The 11,260-nt window shown below is 46.3% G+C and overlaps 1 protein-coding gene across 8 annotated transcripts in view; it reads left to right on the top strand.

Moving 5' to 3' along the window:
- Window positions 1–9,464, top strand: part of POP7 (POP7 homolog, ribonuclease P/MRP subunit) — a 10,832-nt gene extending 1,368 nt beyond the window's left edge. The window contains exons 1-3 of one of the 8 annotated variants that reach the window (XR_003912553.1): window positions 375–464; window positions 2,828–2,957; window positions 3,774–3,965. Coding sequence is in view for 6 of the 8 variants with exons in the window: in XM_029949872.1 (XP_029805732.1) it covers window positions 2,911–2,957; window positions 8,585–9,017 (480 nt within the window). In the remaining 2 variants the exon portion in view is untranslated. The other 7 variants (XR_003912552.1, XM_029949872.1, XM_029949874.1 and 4 more) reach the window with 7 other exon arrangements.
- Window positions 9,465–11,260: the final 1,796 nt, after the last annotated feature.

Here is an 11,260-nt window from a genome sequence, read left to right as displayed (position 1 = left end):
ACCCGCACGTCCAGGCGCCCGCCCCGCGCGCCCGGCGGGGAGTCCCAACGCCCGCCGCCCCGACCCCCCCCACGTGACTCGGGGCCTGGCTCGTCACGTGACGCAGGGCCTGCAGCGGGAGGGAGGTGGGGGTCCCCGGGATGCTCCCCGGCTGCTCTCAGGCAGGTGACGCGCGACTATCGCGATGGAGGCCGCCGCAGGTGGCATTGCGGGGCTCTGAGTCTCACCAGTCGGCTTCTTCCAGGAAGCCCTCCTGGATTGAAGGAGCCAACTTCTAATCCAAAGCTGTGTTCCTCAGGTGTTCTGGAAAAGATGAAATAAGTGAGGAACTAATCATTTGGAAACTGTCCGAGGCATCACTGGCTGGTGAGATCTAGAGTTTCTATCTGGCGCCGCTACTGACTAGCTTCTAGATTCCGGGGGAAGCAGTTGATACCTTCGGGACTCAGTTTCTCCTTTGTCAGGTACTATTGCTGTTCTCCGCCCCACCCCTGGCCCCACTCCACTTCCTTCCTAAGTGCTGAAAGAATTAAAATAGGTGAATGTGAAAGGCTGTGAAAAGAGAGAAATTGCTATGCAAATGTGAGCAGTAGATTGACACCTCCTTTGTTTAAAAAAGGGGTTTTCCAGACTCCTTGAACTTTTTAGGATGAAAAAGTTTTCTGGTGTTTTCACCTTTATTTTATTTTTTAAATATTTATTCCAGAATGTATACATTACTTTCCAGCTTCCTATAACAGCTGTTACCAAACATAATGTGATCCTTCTTAGGACATGGAGAAATAAAGTCAGACTTGGAACTTGAGTCCCTTGTGTTGTGCCATAAGGGAGCACAGACCTCAGGAGTTACCAGAAGGCCCTTTGTTCCTGCACTGAGCGTTCCCCAGGCTTCTATGCACTTGTAGTTTTAGTATCTGCTTTTCTTCCGTTCCCTTGACTTTCTTGTCATCAGGCTTGCTGTCAGGATTTCTTAGTGTTGCCAGTCTAGCTCCTTGCTCTCAGGCTGGAAAATGGAATTGTTTTAAAGCAAGGGCTCCTGTGTGGGTTTCACTCATTACTGCCTGTGGCCTTGGAAATAATCTCGGCCATCTCTGGATTGTAGGGTAGAGCACTTAACACAGTGCTTGGCACAGGGCAATGTTAGCTGAGAGGGGCTTCTGGTTTCACAGGGTCTGTAATATTCTGATTGTTAACAGTGTATAAAAATGTATCAACAAAATCGAAGCTTGGGTGAGAATTTTTCACCTCAAGTTCATCAACTTATTTATTTTAAAAATTTTTTATTATTTTTTAAATTTATTTTTGAGAGAGAGAGAGGGAGACACAGAATCTGAAGCAGGCTCCAGGCTCTGAGCTAGCTGTCAGCACAGAGCCTGACGCGGGGCTCGAACCCACGAACTGTGAGATCATGACCTGAGCCGAAGCCGGATGCTTAACCGACTGAGCCACCCAGGTGCCCCCATTAACTTATTTATGACAGTTGTTTTTTCTTACTCAAAAGCTGTTGCCCTTGCTTTTTGTTTTTTAACTTTTCTAGATTGTGTCCTGGGTGGTTGAAGTTCCCAGCAGCCTAATCTCAGAATGAATAAGGTCATAGCAGCAAATTTAGTTAATTAGCAAATGTGAGATTGCAAATTTTGGTGGAGAAATGCTACAGGGGAAAAGAGGGACGTCTGTGGACTGGTAGCTGTAGGGTATGGTGGGGGTCTGCTGAGCTAGAAGGAAAGCTGGATTTGGGGTGGGTTTAGGAAAAGTGCAGGTCAACTTTATAAGAGCAGCAATCCAGGCTGATGGGAGAAGAGTAGATGGGTGAGAAGAAAAGCAGAACTTCAGCTGAATGTTTTGAATGTCACCATAAAAATGTGTCCTTAGACACAACACCAAAAGCACAATCTATTAAAGAAAAAAATTGATACTTTATCATAAATGTTATCTCATAATGCAGGAAAAAAGGGAAAAATTGACAAATGTGTTCCATCAAAATTAGAAACGGGTGTCAGGGTGGCTGAGTCGGTTAAGCATCTGACTCTTGATTTCAGCTCAGGTTGTGATCTCATGGGTGATCTCAGGGTTCGTGGGATCGAGCCCCGAGTTGGGCTCTGTGCTGACAATGTGGAGCCTGCTTGAGATTATCTCTCACTCACTCTCTCTCTCTCTCCTCTCTCTCCCCCCTCTCCCCACTCTCCCTCTCCCCTGCTTGTGCTCTCTGTCTCAAAATAAATAAATAGGGGCTCCTGGGAGACTCAGTTGGTTAAGCGTCCAACTTCGGCCCAGGTCATGATCTCATGGTTTGTGGGTTTGAGCTCCGCATCGGGCTCTGTGCAGACAGCTCAGAGCCTAGAGCCTGTTTCAGATTCTGTGTCTCCCTCTCTCTCTCTCTCTGACCCTCCCCCACTCATGCTCTGTTTCTCTCTGTATCAATAATAAACATAAAAAATTTTAAAATAAATAAATGAACTTAAAAAAAAAAAGGTGTTTGATCATAGAGTAGCACCCACTAGATGCAGCCTGGCAAGGAGCACAGACTAGACTCCAGAGTCCAAGATTGGAGTGATCAACGAAGGTTCCATGTAATCCAACTTGTGACTGTAGCCAAGTAAACTTCCCCAGCTTTTGGGGAAAACACTCCGCTGCTGCTATTGAAGACAATGGAATTTGACTCTGTTAAGCACCCTCTTTGAAAAAGGAAGCTGAAATCAGAACTGTGTATCTCCCATACGGAATGAAAGAGAAAATTACAAAAAAAATCACTTAGGCCTAAAATGTTTTTGTTTATTCAGGTGCTGTGGTGTAAAATGCCTTGGTCTGTGTTGTTTTAAATTGGCAGGCTTCTGAATTAAAGAGATTTGGTGAGATGATTAATTGAGATGAAAGGGAGGTCTCAAGTCTAAAGAGCCAAGTTCTGCCCTGATGGCAGATTCTTCTATAGTGATTACCTTCCATGAAATGCAAAAAAGGTAAGGGCCATCTTCATGTCACACCAGTTTATTACAGTGCCTGCCCTCAACCACCTAAATTATGAACCTTTGTATTTATCTGGATGTCAGAGATCAGAAACTACATTTTAGATCCCATGAAAAGACATCACGAGCAATGGAGTGATTGTTCATAAACTGTTTATTGTTAATTACGAGACAAAATGGGCCGCAAGTGAATTTCTTGCATTCAAAATTACTTTCTTCCACGAGCTAAGTTTTTCAGTCTAACAGCATCTCAAGTTACCAATGACCTACCTGTCGCTGAGTCCACTAGTCTATTACTATTTTTTTTTGAGAGAGGGTGCAAGTGAGAGGGGGGCAGAGAAGGAGAGAGAGAGAACAAGGGCTCACATCATGACCCGACCCAAAGCCTGTTTGATACTTGATGGATTGAGCCACCCCGGGGCTCCCACTGGTCCATTATCTTGTGTGGCCCGTGAGCAGCATAGACACAGCTGGTTACTCCTTCCTCCAGGAAATGCTTTCCTCACCTAGTTTCCAGGACACCACACTCCCTGGTTTTTCTGCCCACCTCACCAGCTGCTCCTCCTTCGCCCTTTGTGGGTTCCTTCCTCCTTAACACAATACTCCGTCTTTCCAGACCTCTCCTTTGTAACAGGAGAGCCTGCACAGGCTGTGAGCCCCACGGCTGGATATCCACTGCTTCCTTTGGAAAACCTTGGCTCTCCTCAAGGTCACGTGGGCTGTTCTTCCTGGGGACTCCGCCGAATCCTGTACAGGCTCCCCATTTAGCACGGGTCTCACCATTTTGCTCATCGGGTTTGCCTTCCACAGGAAGCGGCGCCGCTTAGCGTGGTGTTCTGTGATGTGACTAGGATTCCGACAGGCTATCAAGTCTTCTGGATCCACGTTTTATTGTGGAGAGGATTGTTTAACCATTCACCCATTGAAAGCCCCCTGGGTTGTTTCCAGTTTGGAGCTGTTACAAATAAAATGACTACGGGCATTGGTAAACAGATTTTTAAATGCCTTTGAGTGTTCTTGAGTGTTCTTAGGGTCATAGGCTAAGCATATGTACGGTTCATTTTAGAAGAAACTGCCCAACTATTTTGCAGAGTGGCCGGACCATTTCACATTCCCACAAGTAGTGTACGAGACATCCAGTCTCCCCGCTTTCTCGTCGATACTTGGTTGTCAAGAATTTTTCTTTTAGACATCCTAATGGGCCTGTGGTGGTGCCTCATCATAGTTTTGAGTTTCCTCAATGGTTTACAATTTTGTATGTTCTGTGTGCATATTTGCCACCCTTACACTGTATTTGTCTAAGTGTCTGTTCAAGACTTTTGCCCATTTTCTAATTGGGTTGTTTGTTTTCTGACTTTTGAGTTTAGAGAGTTCTATTCTGGATACAAGTCCTTTGTCCAATAAGTAATTTGCAAATATTTTCTCCCGGTGTATGGCTTCTTTTTTCATTCTACTAACATGATCTTTCAAAGGGTTAAAGTTTTTAATTTCTTTTTTTTTTTAATTTTTTAGGGTTTCATTTATTTTTGTGAAAGAGAATATGAGCAGGGGAGGGGCAAAGAGAGAAGGAGACATAGAAGCTGAAGAAGGTTCTAGACTCTGAGCTGCCAGCACAGAGCCCAATGCAGGGCTTGAACTGGTGAACCGTGAGATTATGACCTGGTTCGTTGAGTTTGAGCCCTACGTCAGGCTGTGTGCTGACAGCTCAGAGCCTGGAGACTGCCTCAGATTCTGTGTCACCCTCTCTCCTTCTCCTCCCCCACTCCTGCTCTATTTCTCTCTCTCAAAAATAAATGTTAAAAATTAAAAAAAAAAATTTCAGTTTCCAGGAGTCACGTATGTCATCTGCAAATAGAGAGTTTTATCTCTTCGTTTCCAATCTTTGCTTTATTACCCCGTGTCCTTTTCTTGCCTTACTGCACTGGATGGGAGTTTAACAGTGAGGGCGGTGAGAGAAAACATCCTTGTCTTGTTGCTGATTTTAAGAGAAGAAGCTTCTAGTCTGACACCATTACGTATGATTGTAGTCGTAGGATTTCTGTAGATGCTCTTGAACAAGTTGAGGAAGTTCCTTGTGTTCTTTTGGGATTTTTATTTTTTAAGTAAACTCTATACCCAGTGTGGATCTCTGAACTCACAAACCTGAAATCAGGAGTCCACGCCCCACCAACTGGACCAGCCAGGTGACTCCTTTCTATTCTTTTATTGCTGAGAGTTTTTCTCATCAATGGATACTAAATTATGTTAAATGTTTTCTTCTGCATTGATTGATATGATCATACAGAGTTTCTTCTTTTAATCATATACACTTTCTTCTGTTAATATGGTAAATGATGGTGATTGATTTTTTTTTTTTTTGAGCCAGTCTGGCATCTTTGGAGTAACTCTACTTGGTCATGGTCTATCATTCTTTTCATATACTGCTGGATTCAGTTTGCTAGAATTTTGTTGAGGAATTTTGCATCGTTTTTTATGAGAAATATTGGTATGTAGTTTTCTTTGTATAATCTCTGGTTTTGGCCTTATAAAATTAGTTAGGAAATGTTCCTTCCTCTTCTGTAGAGAAGAGATTGTGTATAATTTGTGGGGTTTTTTGGGTTTGGTTTTTTTTTTTTTTTTTTTTTTGGTAGAATTCACCAGTGAAACCATGTGGACCTAGATGGTTTTTTTCCCCTAAAGATTTTTTAAAACTATGAATGTAATTACTTCAGTAGTTATTCAGATGATCTATTTCATCTCCTCTAAGTTCAATAGGTTGTGATTTTCTAGGAAATTGGTCCATTTCATCTAAGTTGTTGAATTTGTGTATATAGAGTTGTTTGTACAAGCATACCGTTTTATCGCACTTTTTACAAATTGGAGATTTGTGGCAACCCTGTCTGTTGGCACCACTTTTACAATAGCATTTGCTTAAGCCTGTGTCTACGTGTCATTTTGGTAATTTTCATATTTCAAACTTCTTCATTATATTTGTTATGGTGATCTGTAATCAGTGATCACAACTCACTGAAAGCTCAGATGATGGTTAGCATTTTTCAGCAATAAAGTATTTTTTTATGTTATTTATCTTTAATGTTTTATTTATTTTTGAGAGAGCAAGAGAGACACCATGACCAGGGGAGGGTCAGAGATAGAGGGAGACATAGAATCTGACAGCTCCAGGTTCTGAGCTAGCTGTCAGCACAGAGCCCGATGCGGGGCTCAAATCCACAAATCGCAAGATCATGACCTGAGCTGAAGTCGACACTTAACCGACTGAGCCACCCAGGCACCCCAATGTTTATTTATTTTTGAGAGACAGAGAGGGGGTGGGAAAGAGACAGAGAGAGGGAGGGAGAGAATCCTAAGCAGGCTCTGTGCTGTTGGCACAGAGCCCAACTTGGTGCTCAAACTCGCCAACCCTATTATCGTGACCTTTACTTAAGTTGGACACTTAAATGACTGAGTCACCCAGGTGCCCCATCAATAAAGTATTTTTAAATTAAAATATGTACTTTTTAAAAATATATAATGCCATTTCAATCTTAATAGACTACAGTATGATGTAAACATAACTTTTATATATATTGGGAAACCAAAAAATTTGACTCCCTTTACTGCAATGGTCTGGAACTGAACCCACAATATCTCCAAGGCATGCCTGTATTAGTCTCTAAGTATCTTTTGCATATGAGGCTATCTTTAGTGTTATCCCCACTTTCATTTCTGGTAATCATAATTTGATTTTTTTTAAAAGATTTTATCTTCAAGTAATCTCTACACCCAACCTGGGGCTCAGACTTAACAACCCCATGATCAAGAGTTGCATGCTCTCAACTGAGCTAGCCAGGCACCAGAGTTTTCTTTCTCTGGTTCTGGCTTTTTTTGTCCCTCTTGATAGATGCTTATCAACTTTATTGATCTTTTCAAAGAACCAGCTTTTATTTTGAGTTTCTTTATTTGTGTTGTTTGATTTTTGTTCTTTATTATTTCCTCACTTCTTTTCCCTTTGGCTTTATTTGGGTCTTCATTTTCTAGTTCCTTGAGGTGGAAGGTTAGATTACGCTTCCATCCTTCTCAAAATCCCATTCGGTGTTTCGAGAATATTCCTCGGTGCACTGAAAAACTGTTTATCCATCAGAACTCAGCTCAGATGTCCCTTTTAAGGTAGAAGAGTTGTAGCCAGCCTTTCCTCCTCACCCCACATAAACCCTCAAACTTGTGATTAATGAAAGAATCTGAAGTTAAAGGGAGAACTATCCTTTAAATGGTGCTGGGAGAAAAGTTCTCAAGAACCTGACCCCTTTCCAACCTGCAAATGGGGTCATAGAAATACCAACAATTTACAAGGTTATATTGGGTTTCAAACGTGGCGAAACAGAAATTATCCTCCCTATTTAAGTGTTGGGGCAACTCAGGCAGAGAGTAGTTCTAGGTTCCCAATGCAGGTCTAACTCGTTTTTGAAGGGAACTCTCCAGAAACTAAACCAATCTGGGCAGAGGAAACCTCTCCCTGGCTTTCAGGAGCCACGAACCCGCAGGCCCTGGCCCGTCCTGCCCGCCAGGGGGCGCACGTCCCTGCTGGGGGTGGGAATGGGGGTGGTGGGCGCAATGAGCTGGTGGGCAAAGGTTGGGGGGAGGGTCAGCATGTTCCCCGGGAGCCGTAAAGGCTGGGCCTATGGGTCGTAGCATGGGTCCCCAAGGGCTGACTTTGCGAGTGATAGGGCAAAGGGACGGGTCCCCATAACCCACAGAGGAGTCCCAAGGTAGCGTGTTCTGCCCAGGGCCCAGCCTCACCACTCAATGCCCCAGTCTCTGGGCAGCAGAGACCTTCAGTAGGAGATCAGCTCTGCCAACTCTGCCACACCTTCTCTGACCAGGACGCGGGAGTCCAGACTTGCCTTCAGTCCCCATTCACGTTCTCTTGAACTCGCGGCCCTTTCTGCTGTTTTTGGAAGCCCTCTACCCCCAAATCCTCCACGTCCCTAGAATAGTCTTTCTCCCCTTTAGGACCCCTCCGTGGGCCAGAAACTTGGACTGGCCTAGGAACGCTGACCCTCCCGGGAACTGACTTAGTACAAGCCGCCCGCGTCCACACCCCGCTTGCGTGGCATACACGTGGTAGAGCCTGTCTCTCAGCTCTCTCGCGTTACTTAAAAAAGTCGCGCAGTTGCGCGGGCGCCCGAAGGGGCGGGGAGAACGGAGGCCGAGAAAGCGATTCGCCGATCAGCGGGGCCGGGCCTTGGTGGGGGCGGGGCGCGCGTGCGTACTTGGCAGTCCTTTCAGGAGCCGGGAGTCTCCAGGTGCCTGCGATCTCACGATCGTGTTACGCGCAGCTTTCCTTCGCGTCCTGGGGCTTGCGGGTCGTGGGCTCCAGGAAGAGCACTGTCGACTGGAGAGTGTAGGCGCGGGGGAAGGGGGCTGTGGAGGGACCTGAGAGTGGGGGTGATGTCCTGGATGACTAGGAACTGGGGGTGAGGGAGATACGTAAGCTCGATGTGAGTGGGAGGGGACTGAGACTAGAAGAGAAGAGGGGCTTTGAGTGCGCCCCCTCCTGTCTGCATCCTTTGGGGTGAAAACGGGGTAGGAAAGGAAGCGAAGCCGCTTGTCACTTCTCTGATCTCCTCCCTTCCCCGCGTCAGGGCACACAGCATGGCCGAAAACCGAGAGCCCCGCGGGGTCGCCGAGGCTGAGCTGGACCCGGTGGAGTATACCCTTCGGAAGCGGCTCCCCCACCGCCTGCCCCGGAGACCCAATGACATTTATGTCAACATGAAGACTGACTTTAAAGCCCAGCTGGCCCGCTGCCAAAAGCTTCTGGACGGAGGGACTCGGGGTCAGAACTCATGCAGTGAGATCTATATTCATGGCTTGGGCCTGGCCATCAACCGTGCCATCAACATTGCTCTACAGCTTCAGGCGGGCAGCTTCGGCTCCTTGCAGGTGGCTGCCAATACCTCCACCGTGGAGCTTGTCGATGAGCTGGAACCAGAGACTGATACACGAGAGCCGCTGACCCGAATCCGCAACAACTCGGCCATCCACATCCGTGTTTTCAGGGTTACACCCAAGTAATCCAAATGAGGATGGCCACGTTGTCCACCTACCCTTACGTAGCTAGGCTCAAATGTGGCTCTCCTTGTACTGAGTATGGCCAAGGACCTCCTACCAGAGCCACGTAGGAGAAAACCTGCCCCCTTACAGCCTAGAGGACTCTGAACTGAGGGGGAAAGTACTGTCTCTTGTTGGGCCCAGGCCGTGGGTCTTCCCGAGTCTTTGCGGTCTGTAAGCTTTGTCATCGACAATAAAATACTAAGTTGTGTTAGTATGCAGCTACCCTGCTGTGGCTGTCTCTCCCCTGTGTAAATTCTGTGTGTCCCTGGAAAGGGAGAGGAGAAAACTTTACAAGTATTTAGGTACAGGAGGGAGCCCCAAGTGTTTCCTGCCTTTACAGAGAGCGTAGTCCACAGACGTTCGCGGAAGGTATAAGAAAATAAACTACAGCGCAATGCAAAAACCTGAGAATCCCAGTGTTTGCTTTATATTTTTTTGTATTCTCAGAGGAAGGCCAAGTGGATGGGGTGTACAGTCCTGTCTGTTAAAATGCAGCTGGGGTGGTTGTACACTCGGGAAGCATCAGGCTTTCTGGTGGCAGTTCCCAGGACAGGAAAGGTGAAAATTTAAGGATCAAGGGAGCAAACAAAGAACAGGGGCCTCCTCTGTGTCAGGCTCTACAATAGTGATTCCTTCATTTGATTCCTGGTCCTGCAGGGCCCGAGTGGTTCCAAGCAGCTGTGGTCCAGAGTCCTGTAGACCCTTCTTGGTGAGCTGTTCCCAGGGAAAAGAGAGCCTCCTCCCTGAATTATGGGGCACACAGATAATAAGTATTTTTTGTTTGGGTATTTGTAAGAGGATCTGATTTCTCATGTTTATCAAGCCAGAGTCTCTGAAAGCAGTGTTTATCAAAGTGGATGGTGACCCATTCGTGGGTCTTAAAATCGATTTCTTGGGTCAGAGCCATTTAAAAAGCTTTTTTTTTTTTCTAATTAAAAAAAGCAACTGAACTGGTGATATTTGTTAGTGTTTTCCCAGTTACAGGTAGGTAAAGAGTTCCATATGTGCTAGTTATGTTATAAATTATGTTTTTTGCCACTGATCGAAGTCACAAGAGTTGGAAAGCCTCTGACCTAAAAGTAACAGGTTTTACTCTAATTTGCCTGAAGGCAGTTTGGTTTGGGGTTCTGAAAATAAGGCTTCTCATTTCTCAAAAACCCTCCCTCTGGCCTGGGTATTCCTGTTGAGGGACTTTGATACTGGGTTATTGGCTGACAGCAACTCAGGAAAGCCGGACTCCTTACAGGACTAGTGCTTCATTCAAACAAACATGCTGAGTGCCTACTGTGATCCAAAGCCCGGGTTGGGCCCCAGGGATACAAAATCAGTACAGAAACCCCTGCCTTCAAGGGGCTCTCCATGTAATTCGGAAGGTAGATATACAAATCTGTTTGTGAATGAGTGAGAAAGTGAGTTATGTAACATGTAAGAGTAGCCATGATTTGGAAATTAAATGGCTAGCTTCCTGCTGGGGTCCGAAATGGTTTCATCTTTGACTTGGGTATTGAAGGATGAATAGGAGTTTGCCAGGCAAAAGAAAGGAGAGGACAGACATATCTGGCAATGGGGTCAGCATGCACAGATGGGAGTCATGAATAGGCAGGATGTGTTGTGGGACTCAAGGGTCACTCGGAATGGCTAGAAACCGGGGAGCGCTGGGGAGACTTAAGGGAGACAAGACCAGAGACATTTCTAGCAGATCCCCCAAACCCTCACTCCATAGCCGCCAACCTTATTCCCCTGTCAGCCTTGACTGCAAGGCTCCGTTACCCTGGAGCCCCTCAGTAGCAGGATAGGGAGCTTACTGGAACTATGTGTCTCTCTGCACGTATGTGTTCTTGTCTTTCTGTGCTCCTGGCCCGGGCCCAGCTGAGGTGGTGGCAAGCAGCCCTTTTGCATTTGGTTTGTTTTGGCAGCTACCTCTCCCAGCCTATTTGTTGTTTCTACTCCAAGTCCTCTCACTGCTTGTCAGTGGGGCTTCCCTCAGTAGCAGGTCTGTGGAAACAGCCCCTAAGCATTGCTGCGGAAGGGAGGGTCCCGGAGCTCACCCTTCAGTGTGTGGTTGGGTAGGGGGTGTGGGGAAGGCCCCTGCATCTGCTCGAGTCCGTGCACCATGGGCAGGGCAGGGCCCTCCTGCCCAGATCCCTCCTGGAGGGAGGCCAGCCAAGACCTGTTCCCTTCCTTCTACTGACTGAAGTGTCTTC

Source organism: Suricata suricatta, chromosome 8, assembly GCF_006229205.1.
Source record: "Suricata suricatta isolate VVHF042 chromosome 8, meerkat_22Aug2017_6uvM2_HiC, whole genome shotgun sequence".
NCBI lineage: Eukaryota > Metazoa > Chordata > Mammalia > Carnivora > Herpestidae > Suricata > Suricata suricatta.
This window is presented reverse-complemented; position numbering and strand designations above follow the sequence as displayed.